The sequence below is a fragment of the Syngnathus scovelli genome, chromosome 2 (assembly GCF_024217435.2).
Source record: "Syngnathus scovelli strain Florida chromosome 2, RoL_Ssco_1.2, whole genome shotgun sequence".
In the NCBI taxonomy this organism is placed as follows: Eukaryota; Metazoa; Chordata; class Actinopteri; order Syngnathiformes; family Syngnathidae; genus Syngnathus; species Syngnathus scovelli.
Genome location: NC_090848.1, coordinates 14,166,171 through 14,186,120, shown reverse-complemented (window position 1 = coordinate 14,186,120; position 19,950 = coordinate 14,166,171). Strand labels below are relative to the sequence as shown.

The window sequence follows — 19,950 nt, the reverse complement described above, 5'->3', positions numbered from 1 at the left end:
TATTGTGCTATGTGCTCTTTGTTTTTTAATTTTATACTTAATGGGTAGGTACCTATTTGTTTTTAATTTTATACTCAATACCCTCTATTTACGGAGGATAGGAATTCAGTCAGCCCTGACACAAATAATTGCCCCCCATTAAATTAAGCCAAATAAATCAGTGCCCACCAGAGGGCGCCAGATGTTCGACTTCAGCGACGGAGCATTGCAACAGAATATACCTAGATGAGACAAAAGACAAAAAGTTTAATCTCCTCAAAAAGAAATCTATCCATATAAAATATGAAATACTATATATTAAAATCAATGCTAATACACACAGTGTTGATGTATCTAAATGTGTCCCAAATAAAGCATCTGAATAAAAACCAGGTCTGATTTTTTATTTAAGTAAAAATATTCCTGTATCAGCAGACAAAAAAGACATGATATACAGGTCTGTTGGAAAAATACATCTACATTTATTTACATTAAAAACATCTTTGGTCTGGAAACAGATTTCCAGGGATGAGCTCCGATCCCTGTCGTCTGAGAGGTTAAAGTGCATCAATAGTGGACATTGTCTAAGGGTTGTGAAGGGTAGGGGATGTCATTAGTGGATTTCGTGGGCAGTGTAACAGGCTGGCAACAGGCACGCGCTTCGGGAGGCCCACTCGGCCCACATTCTCCCTGCGGACTGGTATGCGTGCTCCGCTGGTTTCTTCAGCGTCTCTGATGTGGCGGTCTCAGCCAGTGACCAGATTTTGGGCTTTGGAGTGTCTGTTTGTTTGCTCTTCGGAGGTGAGGGCGTGTGATGGGCCTCCACAGGCGCACCCTCGCCCCCATCTTGTGATGTCACTCCCACGTCCGCCGCGGTTTCCGGCACACTCTCGACACCCGGCCGCGCTGACTCGTCTACGGCGTTTGTGTCGCATTTCCTCAGAGCCTCTTCCTCCTCTTCCTCTTCGTCCTCACTCTCCTCTTCCTCATCTGACTTGGACCTGGAGGAGGCCCAGCTGACACGGTTCTCCTTCTTGAGGCGGCGGCGTGCGTTGGCGAACCAGGTGGAAACCTGCGTCAGGCTCATCTTGGTGATGATGGCCAGCATGACCTTTTCACCCTTGGTGGGGTACGGGTTCTTCAGGTGCTCGCCCAGCCACGCCTTCAGCGCCCCCGTGCTTTCACGAGTGGCCACCTTGGCCACCCCGCGCCCGGGCTCCTCTGCTGGGCTGGGTCTGAAGGGCGGGAAGAAGGGGCCCCCGCGGGCCAGCAGCGCATGGTAGTAAGGGGAGATGGCGGTCTTCAGGTCAAAGGTATTGCCCTGGGAATGAGATGCACAGTTTGTAACATGGAACTAACGACACAGAATGTTAAAATCGCTTGACAGGAACTTCATTTAGACAACAGCAGTGCTTTGCCATAATGACTTGAAGAGCCCTCCATCATGCAATATCTGTGGACAATTATGAACGTAGACCTAGTCATGTTTTGTGAACTTTGACCCCGAAACCTCCTCAGTACAGCTCTATGGAAAGTTAGGAATACTTTGGCCACAGCACCAGTTTGACCAATTAACAATTTAATGGGCGATGCACAAAAAGTCTCAAGTACACATACGTACCTGAAATCAAACAAGAAGTCTAAAGTTTAGCATTCATTCCTTTTTATTATTACAATGATCTTTAATAGATCCTTATTTTTCTATGCTTTTTAAACTTTCCTCTACAAGCTAACTGCAAGTTCAGGGTCAAACTACAAAAGTATACATTCTATGGAATGCATTTGCTTTTGTTTTTTGCTTTTTGGGTGTGTGGGAGGGGGGGCATTTTTAAAGGGCCGGCATTCCTATCTGAATATACATTCAGATTTGTATCTACTTTAATTTGTGTTTTTTCTTGTATTGACCGTCAAAAGTACATTGTTGTATTCATGGTTTGTAACAAAGTATTCTGTAACTTTGGCACTTTGGGAGGACAAGCGGATCACAATGCGGTGCTAATACGTTGTGCGATACCAAGATAAGATACAATAGAATGGAATGAGGACAATTTTGCAACCTAGTCTAGTTTTCCTTTTTTGATATATTGTTTTATTTTCTACTTTTTATTCTTGAAAAACAAACTTGTGATTGCTTAGTAATTCACAGCTTTTTATTTGATTCTCAAATGTATTTAAGTTTCAAATTTATAATCAACACATATTTACATATACATATTTAGGCTCATTTTAATTGAGTGTTTAAGTCATGGTCTGTCACGTGCTGGGTATGAAAAGTAACTTTCTGATATCAAATAAAATTAACAAAAGATTTTGGTCAGTAAAACGATTTTGAGCATCGAGTTTGAGTCTGGCATTCATTATGATTTTACTTTTGCAAGCAGTAACATGTATTGAAGTAAATGGATGCATTTTATTTAGAGAATTTAGCGGGGTAAATATAAAAATGCTCAGAAATGTAGTCAATTATTTGATATGTGAAAATTCCAAGTACAGCACTGCTCACCAGGTGCGTGACGTGTCTGTGGTGGTGGTGGGCTGCCAAGGGGATCAAGTTGTATCCGTGTAGTCCCGAGTAGGAGACGGGGACGCTGAGGTGCTGTTGCTGCGCCCCCAGATAGCCGGGGCCGAGGGGGGCCATGGCCATCATCCCCATGCTACGGTCCACGAAGAACGCACCAAAGTCGGGCGGCGAAGCTGGCATATTTCCCTGCGTGTTGTATGGTGAGGTGAAGAAGAGTTGTGGGGCTGCTGCGGGACGTGCGTGGGCTTTTATCCCGCCAGCTGCCCGGGGGGTGGGGGGGGAGTTGAAGAGACGAGGGGGGGGGCACAACTGTTGACTGACAGGTCAAGCTTTCACTAAATCCCATCAAAGCTCTGCTGTTCCTTTTAGTGTTTGGACGCTCTAATTCAACCTTTAAGTTTGCACAAAATCATCAACGTGTTATTGAATTTGATTTGTATACTGCAAAATTGATGCGTGAGTTTTAGTGGAGTCAAAAAAATTTAAGTAGAGCGCTCTCCTGCTCTCTCTGGAAAAAAAAATATAGGCACCATTCTAGTTTTATTTTACATTTATACTTAATTGTTTGTGTTTAATTATGTTGAATTAAATTTTCTCCACGGTAACGCAATCCGTTTAATACGCTTTGAAAGGTATATTATGCGTAAAAATCTCAGAAAGTGACGTATGTATTGTAGCATCATACAAAACACATTTGTATTTAGTAAATGGCAAATAATAAAAGGCGAAGTCTTTGAGATGGTTGTGTTACTTTTTGTGTTGCAGTGTTGCATTGCTTTGTTAACAATTTGACACGTCTCACGAGTGAAAAAAAATGCTATTGGGTGGGGGTCATATCGCTGTATGTTACTAAATGATGCAGCACAGCACTTTTCACATGCATGACATGACATAATTGAAATGTATGAATGGTGCACATACGTGTTGTAGCGTATTGTAATTATTTGTACTATTTGTGGAGTAAACAAAGTGTTCCTTTTGACTTGTTGCTGCTCGGCTATTGTTGTCCTAATGAAAGCAGTTTAGGGGAAACAGGTGTAGACTAATGTAAATGATAATTGTCAGATAACAGATGCTAATGCGTGTTGTTGCAAGTTTGCACTTCTGAAAAAGAACATCCACACACAAACGTTGACGTATCTCATGTAGCCAACTTGCTGCAATGTGAACTCACGGGGTGATTTGATTTAATTGTATGACTTTGAAATTAATCCCAAATATATTCCCATGGTTGAGCCATAGTAATGCGACACAGTACAAAAGAGGTGCAACACATTTTTTAAACAAATATATACAACATATAAAACATATATAATAGATAAGTCATTTCAATTTAAGTAAAATATGAATTTATCGAAAGGAAACATAAATTTGTTGCTTTTATCTAGTGGGTGTATTTGATTTGAAACAACAGGAGAGTTAGTAACTTCTAATAATTAAATAATCAAATTAGATAATTATAATTGTTTGAAATCAACCAGTAAAATGTAAAAATATTTGTAATTGTGAAAACAAGCATGATTTTCTTCCGCATTAATTTTTAAAACTTGAAAACGTAACATAACAGGAAAGTTAATCAATTCATTAACGACTATTAAGAGTCCTTGAACGGAAGTCTTCGTCTTATCAAGTCATGTTGCACAATTCCAACTTGAACAATGTTGCAAAGCAGCTTTAATAAAGCAATGTGCATTGCACACCTCAAAAACCTTGAGGATGAAAAGCTCCCACATCCTGGAGGAAGTTTTCCCAGAGGAGCCGAGTATAAAATACTCTTGTCTTTTCACTTCCTGCTGATATGGAAAAATGACTCAGACTACTTCTATTTTTTTTTTTTTGTTTGAGCAGGAGAGGGATAACCAAGGTCACAATAAATGTAGTAAAGTCCTTGGACGTATGAACCCATCACATCTGACATGGCATTTTTCAACCAAACTCACAGGACTTTTTTTCAAAAACAAAGAATTGAAGAAAATGTCATCTTTGTTCCTATTCACATTCAAAGATTGTTGTATTTAACTTTTAACGGCGTTCGAGACTAACTTTGTGCATTGGCTGCAGCGGTGCACCAAACACCAGCACAAAAGTGATATATAAAGGTTCACTTTTTTTAACAAAATTTTTGGATGGTGCAGCTTTTGAAGTTGATTTTGTGCAGTTTTCGAATTGACACAAGCAAATTGGATATGTGTTGCATTATATGTAAATGGGAAACCAGATACGGACATGAAATTAAATTGTGGAAGAGTAAATCCAGCTGAATGTAAACACAACCAGATTGGAAATGTGTCACTTGAAATGTTCATGGATATTAAGAGTAAAGGAAAACATTTGGGATGGGAGCACAAGGAACAAATGATGCTGTTGGTATGATCCTGGGGTGAAAAAAAATGGGGGATTTATTTGGGCTTGGCCCACAAAGCCCTCGAGCAAATTTGTACAGGGACAACAATAGCCAAGTGGAGTAGCAGAAGAAGACAGCGAGGCTAACTGCATCAGGAGAAAACATCTCAAGACAAACAAGCTCCGGGCAGCTGCCTTTGTCCGATGCTCGGACTCTTCTTTTCATCCTCTTCCTCTTTTTGGGCCCCAATGCAGGTGTTGGTGCTGCTCCGACGAGTCAGAGCGGCACTGTTTGCTGTTAGGATGTCGCTCGTTTACAGCGGGGGGAGGCCGTAGTAGAGGACCAGGGGGAGGGAAGTGACCAAATGGAATCTTGATTGTTCTCCCGGCCTGATGTGATAACATACAAGATAGCTCAAAGGATTAAAAAAAAAAAAAAAAAAAAGTCCCTGGGAAGACCAAGACCGGAGATAAGACATGCGAAAGTGTTATATCACTTGAAATCTCTTGTGGTTATTGGCAAAATAGATACGTAAACAAATAATAAATGATCAAAAGTTGTATATTAAAAAAATAATTATTTTATATTGTTAGTCGCACTAATTGCACAAACATATTTGACCAGTAAGTCGACATTTCATTTTGGGGAGTTTTTTTATTTTTAATATATACAGTATACTGAAAAATATTGGGGAAAATAAAATATCAAGATTTGTGAACAGTGAGTATACAGAAATTAAGTTTTGTAGAGGAAACAAGTTTAGAAGTCCCCCTCATTTAATAAAGTATTATTGTGTATTATTAATACCATTATTTTTAATTATTCGGAGGCCACTCAGAGTGTGAGCTTCTCCTTTTACACGCACACAGCGCTTATCACCATACTGTCAAATATTGAAATGATGTGTCACTGGGACGTGTTCAAGGTGGCCGCCAAACGTGTAATTAGAAGTGCTCGTCGGCATGCGAGCGCAAGACAACAAAAGGCCAAAGCGACAATCCGCAAGAGTTGTCGACACCTTTGCCACCTTGTTAGTTTATTTTTACACGCAGGACACGAGTACCAAGACACACAAGTTATTGTCATTGCTGGCTACATTTAAACATGACTTGGTGGATGCGAGCATGTAAAGATCAATGTTGTGATTATTGCCCCCCATTTACATGAAATGCTTTACGGCAAATATCCAATTGAGTTGCCTAATGGGATTTCCCTGGGGCAGCAGCACAAATGGGGAGATGGAAGCAAAGTGTGAATGTTATCATGCCTTCCCACTTCTATACTATCTAACCCCCTCCCAGAAGACCCCCTTCCATTCTTTGTCCTTTGTCATTGCTCTTATCAGTACCACTCTATCATTCTTTCAAAATAGTCGTGGCGTTGAAAGCGCTTGCAAATGTAAGGATGTCTTTGTTTGGGGCCGGACCGAGGTACGCCCCCCACCAGACCCGCCCCAGGGTGCGGGCTGATTGACGGCCCTCCGCTGGGTGAGTGACAGGCGCCATTCATTGGTTCGGGAGGCGATGGCCGGCCGTGACAGGTGGTGCTGCCCCCAGTGGAATATCATTTCATAACCGGACGGGATTCTTCTTGTAAACCACGTCCTTTATGGTGTGACTGCAAAGAGATGTGTCAATGTGCAAAACGAAAAGAGGATTTTTACAAGTGCACCAAAAATGAAATGCGGCAGGTGTTTCGACCCTTTCATGGTGGTGGAGTCATTCACATTATTTTTCAAAAGAGTACCTACCAATGGTCAAACTGGCGACATTTTGACTTTCACGCAAAGATGTCAAAACTATCACCATTCACACCATTAAAAACAACTGACAACTCTGTAATACGCATGCCAGGCCCATACCATAGTTGGCAATCTTACGTGTATTTAGCGCAAGTCAGACAAATGAAATAATGTCACGTATTATTAATTTATAATGCTTTACTTTCATTTTGTCACGGAACAGTGTTGACAAATTTTGGTGCAATTTGAGTTTGCGTTACATGTTTTACATCAGTGCCTTATCAAAAGCATACATTAAAAGGTCAATAGAAATAAAAGTAGATTTTTTTTAAGTCTCTCTGAGAGTGTTGCATAATCAAACTGACTTACTCTGCAAGTATCATCACCCATTTGAGACACTTTTTTTATCTGTTTTCTGCAAAATAATTTTTGTTTTTTCGTCATAAATGATCTCACCAGAGATTATCAGCCAATAATTGAGGAGCGTAGTTGGTACAAATAATGTTTCCCAGCTATATTAATAAGCAAAATCTCAAAGTGGTCCTGTCAAATCCACGCGGTGCACAAACACAACAAATTGAAGTTCACGCACATATGTTCTCTCCAGCCACTAATGGGCATCTGTGACATGACATCTACATTCGGGGCCTATTTGTGAAACAATGACAACGAGGAAGCCCGGGACATCGGGCCCTGTGTTTTCCGAGTGGAGATAACAAAGGCGAGTGGAGCGCCGGCGGGAGGCTGCGCTCTCATGGAAATGAGCAACCGAAGCGACAATGTAGCGCCTAATCTCTTCAGAGAGGAATCGGTTACACAGCAGTATGCAGCCCTCGGTGCTTTTCACTAGAGTCAGCGGGCTATAGAAACAGCAGCAGTCACTCCAACACTCCCCCCACCCGCACACACAAGCGTCACGTAGCCACAGGCCTCGCTCTTACAAGCACCAGAAACAAGGTGGCCCCCCCTCTCCTCAAACAACAGAAGGGATGGAATAAATGGGGCAGAGGGAGGTACGGGGGTGCGAGGCCTCAAAGCATGGGATTAGAGTTAATGTGCCTCCCTGGGTTATAATCTCTTCAGAGGGGGACTTTGTTTGAGGGGCTTGAGGGCAGTAAGATAAGTATCTATTACAGAAACTCCCTCTTATCCCGCCAACATCCCCGCTTCAAAAATGAGGCACAAAAACACTTGCCCTCTTCCCCCCTTGGTGTCGTCCGATATCCCGAGATCCCAAGAGCAAGTGCTGCCCTTTTCAGCTAATCAGGAATTAAGATCTGAAGTTGTATGGAGAGTTAGCAGCATCCATATTTACTCCATCTGTGACCAAAAAAGTCAGGTAGTTGAAGAAACGTCGGAGGCGGTGTTACTCGGGGGCCCTTTACACAAAAACTCGTTTTCACTAACAACTCTGATCTTGTTTCTAACCAGCAATTATTTTAATCCGAGAAGCATTTTATAAACTTAGGTGATCCATCTCACCCCACCATGCCTTCTTTGCGTCACTGGCTTGTCAGCATCCTCGAGTGTGAGGTCAAACCTTTGTGCATGTGTCCGTGCGTAGCCCACTGCAGCTAATACAATTTTAAAGACACTAGGAGGTGAATTTAGTAGAAAATAGTTCAATAAATATAAACAATGTATTTATATTGTTTAAACAACAGTCACGGTTGGTACAAGTAACTGAGTTACAAATTGCAAGTATCGCCTTTCATCAGTAAAAAAAACAACAGAATTCCCTTTGAAATATAAATTGGCACAGTAAACTGCAAATGGCATCGACAAGTAAAAACTAGCGTTAAACTTAATTAAGGCACTTAATTATCCGATGCCAGCATGAAAACGTTAATTACCATACAAATTCACATCGTCTGAACTCCAAATGGCAGCCAAGTGACACCTGGAGCCCATCCACTGACATCAAACTTTGCAGACTTTTGGTTAGTTTTTAGAATGTGTCCCCCCCCCATGCTTTAAATGTCCCACTAGTCGTATTTTAGATGATCTTCTTAACCTAGGTATTAAAATCCGAAGGCAATGTGCTAATCACCTAAAAATTACAAGTTAGCGGTATGAAAACAAGGGGGGGGGGGAGGCAAAAAAGTCACTGCACACAGCTCCCTTCAAGCCAGTTATATTTGCTCTCATATCATCTAAGTGCATAAAAAAGTTTAACATGGCATAAAATTGAAGAGCTTTCCAGCACACAAGATTGAAAGCTAACTGTGCAGGTATGAGCCAGTACGTAGTGGTTGTTTTGGATCAAATCTGCAGTTAGTTCAAACTACAGTAATAAAGCATTCCCTTTTCAGGCAGTTAATTAGCTTTTCCCAATAAAAGCTATTTTTGGTTTAAGGGATTAAAGTGTAAACAGAAACACAAGAGAATTCTATATGTAACTTTAAAATGATCCTGAGCTCCAAGGCAAGCTGGCTCTATATATAAAATAAGGCAATATCCATTCAAGTGTAAATACTGATGTGGTCACAAAATAATAACAGATACTACAGATAGAAGCTGTATGGAGGATGTTGGTGTCCACAGATAATTGATGGTTCAAAACCAATGCAGCAATTAAGCAAAGTGCAAAAGCCGCATTCACAATTAAGCAAATTGTAAAAGCTGAATTCAACTTGCAGAACAGTCCTGAGTGTCCATTGTCCCTCAGCGTGAAAACTTCCTGGGTCTGAAGGCGGGAACGGCCAGCTGATGCGTCGTCGTCCTCTCTTCCTCGATGGGTTCCAGGTCCTCGGCGGAGCCCCACTTCTTCTTGGACTGGAAGAGTGACGCCAACTTCCTGTTCCTGTTACGCTCTCTGGCCTGAGACACTTGGAATTCGGCTGCTGTGAAAGACAACAAACGGATAGAGTCGCAAACTTGCTACTTGACAGACTTGACAAGTATGAAAGTAAAGGGCACTCACGCAGCTCGCAGTCCTCCTCTGGACCTTCTGCTTCTTTAGGATTGAGATAATGCAAAGCAAGATGGCCACTGTAATCCCTCAAATTCTCCTTAGCACCTGATGGGAACATTTTGCAGATATGAATATTATCAATCATTGTGAAATAAGGTAAATACAAAAATAATCCTGGGCAAAAATTTGGGGAAATAAAATTCTGTGGCTAACAATGCTGATTCCAAAATTGCAGTTCATTTCATTTTATAAGTTATTTCATTTCACGTTTTTTTTTTTTTTTTTTGCTGTTTTTTTAAGAAAATGGTCATGAATAGCTCAAAAATGTGACATGATAGAGCAAAACTGAGTTTGGTTCTGGAGGGCCTGAGTCCTTCTGTCCAGGTGCTTTTTTAAGCAAGGCACATTTCTTCCATCAACTGGTGCATCTAAGCTGATGAAGCACCCTGTTTTAATTTTGGGACGTGTCTGGATTTTTTTTTTTTTTTTACCATAAGTCCCTACGAGCAGATCAAGAATGTTCCGATGTCCATGCAGCGCCGCGATGTGTAAAGGTGTATAACCCTGAGGAAGAGGAGATAATGTGGATGAGTAGAGGGAACAGTGATGACATTCCTGTGTTGGTGTGACCGTAACGGGGAGGGGGTGTTTTGGAGTACCTACCCCCTGGAGTTTCCCAGCGCCCAGGGCAGCCAACGCAAACAGCAAGGAAAGAAAATAGAAATTAGAAAAGCTTGTGGAAACACAAAATAATGATAAAAACATAATTGCCAGGTAATTTGTTGAAAATTGCGTCGTTTCAGAGCGGTGCATGCCGGGACACAGACGCCCTGTTATAGGAGACAATTAACGTGACATGATGTGATGATTTATTAGCCGAGTGCCTGCGCTCCCATCGTGCATTTGCACAGCTGGATCTTCGCTAACATTGCATAGGAGAGCTACGGCAGGAGATGCTGGCTTGTTGGCAGACTTACGCTCTGTGCCACATGACAGGATACTCACATGCTGCAAAATAGAGATGGACGAGATGAATTTAAACAATGTATAAAAAGATTCCACATGATAATCTTTTGATTATTATCCCTAATGTACAAGTAGTACTTAAAAAAAAAAAAAGCATTGATGCATTTCTTTTTTTACTTCTTGCTGGCTGCAGAGAGGAAATAAACTCACCGATTTGGTGTTGACATCAGCGCCGGCATTTGCAATCAGAGTTGCCATGTCCTCGTTGCCGTGTTTGGCAGCCCAATGCAGAGCAGTCTGTGAAAAACAGCAAAAAGTTCCTCAACTCATATCTAACTCTTATTTATAAGAACCAATTTTATGCTCTTCTCTATTTCTACATGACAGAAATCAAGCACACATAGGCCTCCTCATTTATCTGAGGCACCTCTCAGTCATGATGTTAAGAAACGTTGCACGCCAAGATGGATGTGGCTTGGCTACAAAATTGTCATCATACTTTTTTACTCGCCGCCAGTGAGACCAGCTGCACTCAAGAGGCTAGGGGATGAATGGAGGGATGGTTTCCTGCCATCTAACGGAGCCTAATTACAAAATAACATAGCGCTGTGCGCACGCTAGGGGGGGTGGGGGGTGTCTGTCACCACAGGCAAGATTGATGATGTTAGTGTGACCCGCAAAGGGGAGCCCCACCCAGACACAACTGTCAGCGCACGTCAAAGCACAATAACGACGCTTAGCAAAGATACGCCCACAGGTCGGCATGCAATGTGAAAATAATAGACGCAAGTATGTAGCGGGGAAAAAAAAACACACGTCCACCTGTCGCACTGTGATCTCCCATGTTTTTCCATCACTCTTTAGAGTGTGTAATTACGGGCCATCAACAGGTGTCAGCTAAATAACCACAACCATCCTGTCGGAATCGGACCCTTAACACGGAAAATCAAACACAAGCCACATCAAAATGACTTATTATTTTTGGACAAGTGTAAATAACCTCAGATGGGAATAAAGCCTGCTGGATGGGGGACTGTATGGAAGTTCTTAGAAGGAGTTCATTGGGTCAAGTTGTCTCGGGCCAACATGATGTTTTTCTATGACAGTATTCTCTTTCAGGGTGGCTACAAGTTCTTTGAACGTGTGCCATGGGAATTCTACTAAAGCTACTTAAACATGTACTGCAGGATACGTTTGTTCACCTGTCCAGAACTGTTTTTTCGTTTTCTTAATATTTTGGATGTATTTTATGTAAAGCTGCGGTCATCCAACTCTTCGTGTGTCTAGGCCACCTTGTCATTGCTGGATTCTTGAAAGTTGTTAAATACCAAAAAGCAACAGCAGCGCTGATGTCTAAGGCCTGAGCAATTAATCGGCTGGCCAATTGAGTGAGACGATTATGTCCTTTCAAACATTTGCTAAAAATAATCAGCCGATTGGCCGATGTTTACCAATTGTTTTTACCTATATGCATGCTGACCATTTATAGCAGTTGTGCAGAAGCAGCATTGCTTTGAGTATTTATTAAACATAACTATAAGCTGTTATCCCTCAATATATATAGGAAATTTCTTGATAAGGTCATTCCATGGAGCTGTATTCAAAACAAAGCAAAATTTCATTTGGACAGGGATGAGGTGAGCAATGCAAGTTGTGCAAGGAATTGACCTGGAGGTCACAATTTTATACATAACCTAAAGTCATGGTTTGTAAACAAAATGAAAATAAAATATTTTGGTAAAACATACATAACGATAGAACTTGACAAGCTCACAACCAAGTCCTGCCATCCCAGGTTTTTGCCCTCCCAAGTGCTATATAACAACAATGGTAATGTGCTAGGAGGTGTACAGGAGACAGAGCACCATAAATATAGTGTGGATCTAGTCTCTCCATCTCTATTGTCAGTCCGCTGTCACAACACAAGACTGATTGGCCAAAGCTCCGTTTGTCAGGAGACTCCTAGTGGGAAAGAGTGAGTGACGAGCCTGAACAGGATACAGCTTTTCCATTTCCTGCATCTTGGGTTCCTGAAATACCCACCCTCTGTCTACTTGAAAACTTGAGGGATGCCACTACCCCGCCACTCCTACTAAATAGGCTCAGTGCAAGGAGGAAGATAAAGAGGAGTGATGGGCAGAAAATGTACTCACAAACTGTGTGGCCCGGGAGGAAGAGCAGGTCCCAGCAGGGTGCGAGGTCCACGTCATAATGGGAGCAGAGACACAAACACATACCATGAGGGTGCTTTCACACATGTTCACTCGCAACCTTAAATTCACACAATCCTCAAATCAATATTTGGTCAGAAACAGGAAACTCTTAATTCTCCCTGAGAGTAATCCCTTCACCAATCCCGGTGAAAACCGACATTTTGAGCTGGTTCTCATGAGTCATGTGACCGACCGCTTTTGACTCTGGGTAAGGTAAGCGTGGATGCCATCTGTGGAAAAACCATCTTCCTCTCCACAAACCAGGAAGTTAAAAGGGAACATCAAAGCGCACCAAAAGCGACTTAGCACCTTCCCAGGGACACAGGCGGCATTGTTCTACAATTAATCCCAGCCTGCTCTATTACTTTCAGATTATCTTTAAGTAGGTGAAGTCTTTGTGGGGAATTAAGACTCTCCTTAATCCATGACCCCCCCTCTCATTGCCATGCACTTCAATGGCGGCCGTGCTATCTTGTCCGGGTGGGGACAGCGGTGGCTTAGAAGGTGGTCCGCAGTGACTGCAGGACAGTGTGAGAACTGTGACACTGGGGAGGGACAACAAACATGAGCTCAAATCTCTTAAGCGCACAGGGAGACAAATAAAAGGATTTGGGTTGTCAAGGGGGGCACAGGAGCTAAAAAGCTATCTTTCATAATCCTTTTGATAGTGGACCTTTGAAATGCATGATCTGGATGTTTTAACACGGCCTTCTCGGAATTCCATTAAGAGGGGGACAAAATCTCAGAATGACTGCATGAAAGTTACACAAGCGGATCGCAGGTCTGAGGGCAGGCAAGCATCATGCTCCCGCTTGTATCTCAAATAAAAAAAATAAAAGAACTTGAACAGCGTAAATAGTTTATGAGGAAAGAAACTCACCCCCTGATGAATACGGTGATAATCGAGGGCATGGGGAAAAGAAAACAGACAGAGAAAGAATCATAATTATCAACATACAGTTTAAACTTTTCACCGACTTTTCAGGTTTCCCTATTTAACACATTAAAACAGTGAACAGCAAGAGACATTCACGTGTTCACAATTACATCATTTATAGTGCCATTCAATCAAGAGTGGTTTGGGCCTTGGTATTAAAAGTCACTTAATGTGAATGAATGAATGAATGAATGAATGAATGAATGAATGAATGAATGAATGAATGAATGAATGAATGAATGAATGAATGAATGAATGAATGAATGAATGAATGAATACGAAAATAAATAACAAGGTTGGATTTTCCTTTTTATAAATTTTGGTCTAATGTTATCTAGACAAAAGAAATATTAGAAGCTAACTTGATGGCATGCAAGAGGAAATGGATCAAATACTCACTGATGTGAAGTCCTGGTTTGGACACAAAACATAAAAAAACATGTTAAAGACTTGATGAGACTTTTTTTTAAAAAATTTTAAATTTATTTACACTGTTCCATTCATATTGTCCTGTCCCAACTGAAATTCCCCTTATGGTAACATCAAATCATGCATAAATTCTTAAGGGTCATTGTTCTGATTTAAAAATCAATGGTCTTTTTTTTATCTCTAATCAACTCAAGTCACATTCAATTTAAAGGAGTATGATTTGTTTTTTAACAAGATATATAATTCAGCTTGTGAGCTAACCAAATGAACATCAGTTAGCAAATTGACTTGGAAGAGAAAGTAGATTTGAACACAAACTAAACCAGCAAACTCACTGGTGGCCATTTATTACCATGACTACAAGTACTTCTGGTTCAATTTCTTCCATTTCTTTGTCTACTTTATTTTGCCCAAAAAACTTCAATTGCTTTTTGTTGGAAAATGTTTGTCACTAATATGTCACTAAGGCACATATTAGCTGGCTCCGTAACTAGCTTTGACCACTACCTTTCTAAATAGCTTTGAACACACCCAGTGCTAATCTGGCATGAGGTGTCATCTACATCTGCACATTGGTTATAGTAGACCAAGTAATGGCATTTTCGCAGACCCATGCAGGCAGGTACAGTTGTGGGTGTGAACAAAGCCTACTTGATTTGCAGTCAACCGATTGCTACTGTTTGTAGTGTTGAACAATGAATTAGCAAGCATAACAACTTTGAACAGTAAGTTCAAATAATAACAACCCAGGTAATAATAATAATAACCCAGGTTTGACCTGGACAGACTTGCTGGTAACTAGCTATTCTAAATTCTTTAATTTTAGTAAATTTGTCTACTGCTGTCATATGTCCAGTATAACAAACTAAAGTATATAATGATGCTACCTTCTTGTTGGCAAGGGATGGGTCCTGTCGAAGCAGATGAGAGAGGTCAGGAACTCGAGCGCCAGCCGCAAAGTAGATCCATTCTTTTTCCAAAGGGTCCAGCTGACATGGAAAGAGAATGGGGTCTTACAGATTTTTTTTTCCTCAAATATTTTCATTTTGCTACTCATTTGTCCATGCACTTAAAACAGCCTCACAAAGAAAACACAGCTCAGATAGCTGAAACAATTACAGTGTCACATTTGATACAACAGTTTTATTTTGCTAGTTTGACAATCTGTCAGCTTCTACTGTAAAAAGTAGAAAAATTTGTTACAATAGACTTACTGCGACTGCAGCAGAACCCATACTACCCGTCGACTCCTCGTCTTGCTCAGATTCCCACTGAAAGTTGTACAAAAGGCAAAAATAACTAAAAGTATGACGCAATCAGCCATAAGCGCACACTCACACACATGCACACACACACAGTTGTGTAAGGCTGACTCGAAGTCATCCTGCTGCTAACCAAAGGGTGTCAGACGGAGAGAGCTAACAAGACAGCGAGAGAGCCGTTTTACACATGAAAGGTAATGAATAACAATCCACTTAGCGATTATTACAAAACAACACACATGAAGTGTAAAAAAAAAAAAAAAGAGAGAGCCACATGCAGAAGGTATAATTAATTCTGGTCAATTGTTTGCTGTATGCAGAAAAGAAAAATGCTTATTTTGAAACATTTTGACCTGACTTGACTTGTTGTTTTTGGATGACTAGTAAACACTCGTCCTCAAGAGTGCACAATGCTCTGACTAATATGTTTAACGAAAAAAGACAATCTGATCACACACACATGGATGAACCTCCAGAAAGAGGTGCACACTGTATATCTTTGATGTGAATGTGTGTGAATTGCTCTTAATAGGCACAAATGATTATTATCTTTCTAATGAGTCCCAACATGTTACTGCTTAGCATAATAACAGGGGATCTTAATTTAAATGGAGATTGTGCCCCCCTGTGCCTCCCTTGCACTCAATGAGTCTTGTCTCTGCTGCTTCAAATTATGTAGAACCCAATTAATTTGGCGCTACCTGGCGGGTGATGCTGGTACTGCTAGCATTTAACACAGTCAAGGTTAAGCGGCTTGGTAAAGGAATAAATGAAAGGATAGCATGTTTCAGGGTTCTTCCCGAGTATAAAAATTGGAGGCTGCTGCGTCCAACCCAACTAGCACTGACATAATGAAATCTGTTATCAGACCTGCGTTATTTTAAACCAAAATTGCAATATCAGAAAAATTCAACACAGATAAACACCAAGAGAAAGAGAATGACGGCTTTTCTTTAGAGAAACAGAAATCATTTTCATTTCACCTCTGCAGCACTGTCTGGCTCGCCGCAGGTAATCAGCTCATCCTGACATTCCCTTTCTGTTGCCTCCCACTGTGCTGTCGCTGGCACCGTAGAGGGACTCGAAAGTCTATGCCCGTCTGCATCAGACCCGTGAGTTTTGTCTTTGTCTCGTGCTAGCAGCAGCTGCCTGTATTTCTTCTTGAGGAAAAGGTACTTATCTCCCTGCAATATAAAAAAAAAAAAACAAAGGCAATGTTATATGTTCACATGTAGATAGCTATGTGAGAGGGGTTAGAATAGTACAAACAAGAAGTGCTGTTTTGCACCACCGATGCAACATACACTGTTTCCTTGTAGTTCTAGTCCTACACTGTCAATGTGACCCAAATTTTATTGGTGGGAAAAATGAAGCTTCAAATTTGCTTCATGAACCAGTTGTTATATTTGTTGACTCCTCTGGATGGCACTCTAAGACATGGCAAGTCAGTGTGCTTTCAGAGAGAGTGCCATTGAGAAGAGTTTAAAAAAAAAAAAAGGTTTGTGAAGGAGATTTGAAACTTTGCTTTGCCATTACTCCTATATTTTTAAGCAAATTATAATGTGCCATAGTCTAGCATTAGCACAGCTGTAGTCATAATGACAGTAACTTTTACTATAAAAAAACACCTCTAGTACTTACAGAGGTAAAAACAAAAGTCAAAGGCAAATCAAGTTGAACAAAACTCAAGACTAAAAAATAAATAAATAAACTTTATTACAACAATGTATATGTACTCACATTTTCAGACTTGACCACAGCAATTCTGTCAATAATGAGCTTGAATTCCTCTCTGTATTTAGCTGCAAGGAGATGAAAACAAGTTCACATTCTGGCTATATTTAGTGCACCATCAACCCACAAGGTTATATAATCACATCATATAAGCACAGCATGAAGGTAGAGAAGGAAAGCAGGTCTAGCATTAAAAATCAAAATAAATAAAAACTAATAAAACTAATATACTGAATAAAGCATTGATCAAGACATTCTACTAATGATAGATAAACAGGGCTAGAGTGGGACAGAGTTTCAGCTCTGGAGTTTCATAGATCAGACCGGCCCACTAAAGTTAGCTTTTTAACTATTCCCTCCAATGTTTTCGTGATACTGTCGCGATGGGAAAAATAAATACCACCGAATGTGTTTACAAGGCTGCCATCCGTGTTTATTTAACGGATAGCTAGCTCGGGCAGTGCAGCCATGCTGTCCTCCCAAAAGGCTATTTTCAAATGAACAAACATCTGGCAAGTCAGTACACCAATATTGGACTATTTGACTGGCTGTGTATTTGCGTACATTCCTACGTGGACTATTGAGAAGTTTCCTCTTCCCGGTGCGGACACAAAGGATACGCACTGGTGGTGATACGCACTGGTGGTGATCCACACTGACAACAACAGGAAGCGACAGTTCACATGTGCTTCATACAGACATTAGATGCTTACGACAGCAAGTTACAAGGTCCAGTTACCCATTGACCAAAAAAAAATCAATTCACATCCACCCCGCCACCCAGTTTCTTCATTTGCCAACATGGTCCACTTTTCATATCTGTTCAAAAATCCCCCATTCACACTCTTGTTAGAGGTCTAAATCCCGTCATGCGTGCGGACTTAATCGTGATTAAAATACGATCATCGATTTTACAACACAAGGAGACTCAACCACATGTTCGGGCAAACATGGTGGGAAGCACTTCTCTAATCACCGGATGGCCACGTCAGATGGTGCTGACGTCACATCTGGACCACATGTGGCAGCAGTTCAAGGTCACCCTGGATCAGAATTTGTTTGGCAAGATTGACATATTTGCCTTTCAGCCTCAGATTAAGATAAAAAAAAAAAAAAAACGAAAGACAGCAATTGCAAAATGGCCATTCCAAAAGACGAGTTCTTTAGTGTATTTGTAAGTTTTATGCGTCCAGAATGGCAAAAGGTCACTGTTTGCAGGGACACTTGTGATCCCGGAATTGGCTGCAGTTTTGTCTCCCATGGAAACATCTTATTTTTGGCTAACACATCATAATTTCAAGATGAAGGAGAGGGATCAGAACTACTTTCAACAGCAGGGTAGTTAACACAAGCATCTTTTACCACTACTGACAGTTATGATTTGGCCCGTGCAGGAGATGACGTCAGGATGTCACGTGTAGTTTAGCATGGTGGGGTTCAAATCCCCTACATGGGGGAGGAAATGGCACCATCCCTATTCAAGTTTCATCTAGGTTTATATTTATTCATCTTACGTAAAATGCTTATCAGAGAGCGAGGGGAACACAACAGAAAAAAACTCTTTGCAACATTAAAATACGCATGACAACTGTTTTTGGACAAGACGGCAGATACAGAATATGAACTCTGTCGTGCTAGTTATGTTTTGCTAACTTAACGAGATCATTATGCTACTTACCACGCAACTGCACGTCACTGTGGCCAATAAAAGGCTTAAAAGTCTTCAGTATGTCTGCGTTTTTCACTTTGCCTGAGCTGCCCGCAGTGTCGTAGAAGTAATCCAGCAGAGACTCCTCGCTCACATCACTCATATTAGCTGCAGTTTACGTCGAATTTAAGGCACTTTGGACGATGCGGCTACTTTAGACGCCCTTTTTGTGGCTTCTTTTATTCACGCAGCCTCCCCCGGAAATTTCTTCACGGCTAATTTGCGGTTTTTCATGTCAACATCTCACTCCACCCATGCTAGCGAGTTTACCGCCGCAGCTGCTGCGCCTCCTCCAGTTCGTTTTAACCCTTTCCTGAGCTGAAGTAGCATCTTCCCTCAGTACTCGTTTGTCCGATTTTCTGTCAGTGGCACTGAACGTTTCTTTGAAATTCCACTTTCGAACATAAACTTTTGTCCACTTCATTGAAATAACATAGAGACGGGCGTGCAGTGGTTAATGTACTGGAAATGGAAAAGTGCATAAAATATAAACAGTTAATACATGCAAAGGTGGTACACTCTGTAATACTACTTCCAGGTTTGAAATGGCATGTAAAGAAGATGTGTTGATAAAGTTTATATACACAAAAACCCAAATGATAAGCAAACCAGAATATGTCCTTGAAAAATACAATATGACTGTAGCTAGAACGCTCTGGATGCTATTTAGGTCACTTTTTTTTTTTTTTTTGGTCGTGTACGCGCGTTGACGATAGCCGCATGCATTAGACAAAACACATTGTCTGATTAATTGCGCGGCTGCGCTGTAAATATTAAATGTAGGAGACTTACACGTTAATCCCTCCATGTATTTTTTTTTTTTTGGAACGAATTCCGTTTAATTTGATGAGTGCGTCCGTATTTGAGGACAGGACAATATTGTAATTACACTAAGCTTCTTACGACTGATACAATTATTGAGGTGAGCAGTTTACACGGTGGCGAGAAAAAGTGGGACCTTATGCTCATTCAATTTCAGAAACAACACAACTTTCAAGAGGATAACGATATTTGATCCTTTAGCATATGCCGCGCCTTTGTGCACTCTATTCATGCCAGAGAGCAGCTGGCCGCACGCACGTTAGTCACCTTGCTGCTAGCGCGAGCCATTGTGGAAGCACAGCATACAGAGCCAAAACCAAACGCAATGATAAGGCACCTCACACTGGAATGGTGCCTTCCACGATAGAACCAAAGAATAA

At 41.1% G+C, this 19,950-nt stretch overlaps 2 protein-coding genes across 2 annotated transcripts; both read right to left on the bottom strand.

The window, feature by feature from the left end:
- Positions 1-362: 362 nt before the first annotated feature.
- On the bottom strand, positions 363-2,735 carry irx7 (iroquois homeobox 7). The gene is made up of 2 exons (XM_049755002.1): positions 2,483-2,735; positions 363-1,300 (listed from the first exon to the last, which is right to left on the bottom strand). The coding sequence occupies exons 1-2, from the start codon at positions 2,678-2,680 to the stop codon at positions 593-595; spliced, it is 906 nt and encodes a 301-aa protein (XP_049610959.1). The 5' UTR covers positions 2,681-2,735; the 3' UTR covers positions 363-592.
- Positions 2,736-8,206: 5,471 nt separating this feature from the next.
- Positions 8,207-19,073, bottom strand: LOC125988793 (ankyrin repeat domain-containing protein SOWAHC). Its single transcript, XM_049754448.1, has 12 exons — positions 18,719-19,073; positions 17,047-17,108; positions 16,290-16,490; positions 15,259-15,315; positions 14,932-15,033; positions 14,015-14,026; positions 13,427-13,561; positions 12,619-12,759; positions 10,676-10,762; positions 9,991-10,063; positions 9,509-9,604; positions 8,207-9,428 (listed from the first exon to the last, which is right to left on the bottom strand). Exons 1-12 carry the CDS (start codon positions 18,849-18,851, stop codon positions 9,250-9,252), a joined length of 1,278 nt encoding a protein of 425 aa, XP_049610405.1. The 5' UTR covers positions 18,852-19,073; the 3' UTR covers positions 8,207-9,249.
- Between the last annotated feature and the right edge of the window lie 877 nt (positions 19,074-19,950).

What these genes read in the sequence shown, in the direction of transcription:
- LOC125988793 (XM_049754448.1), bottom strand. Translation starts at nt 18,851, where the DNA reads ATGAGTGATGTGAGCGAGGAGTCTCTGCTGGATTACTTCTACGACACT. An exon ending in TGGGTTCTGCTGCAGTCGCA is followed by an intron (nt 15,034 to 15,258) that starts GTAAGTCTATTG and finishes TTTCCATGTCAG; the next exon opens with CTGGACCCTTTGGAAAAAGA. An exon ending in AGAGGAGGACTGCGAGCTGC is followed by an intron (nt 9,429 to 9,508) that starts GTGAGTGCCCTT and finishes TGTCTTTCACAG; the next exon opens with CAGCCGAATTCCAAGTGTCT.
- irx7 (XM_049755002.1), bottom strand. Translation starts at nt 2,680, where the DNA reads ATGCCAGCTTCGCCGCCCGACTTTGGTGCGTTCTTCGTGGACCGTAGC. An exon ending in ACAGACACGTCACGCACCTG is followed by an intron (nt 1,301 to 2,482) that starts GTGAGCAGTGCT and finishes TCTCATTCCCAG; the next exon opens with GGCAATACCTTTGACCTGAA.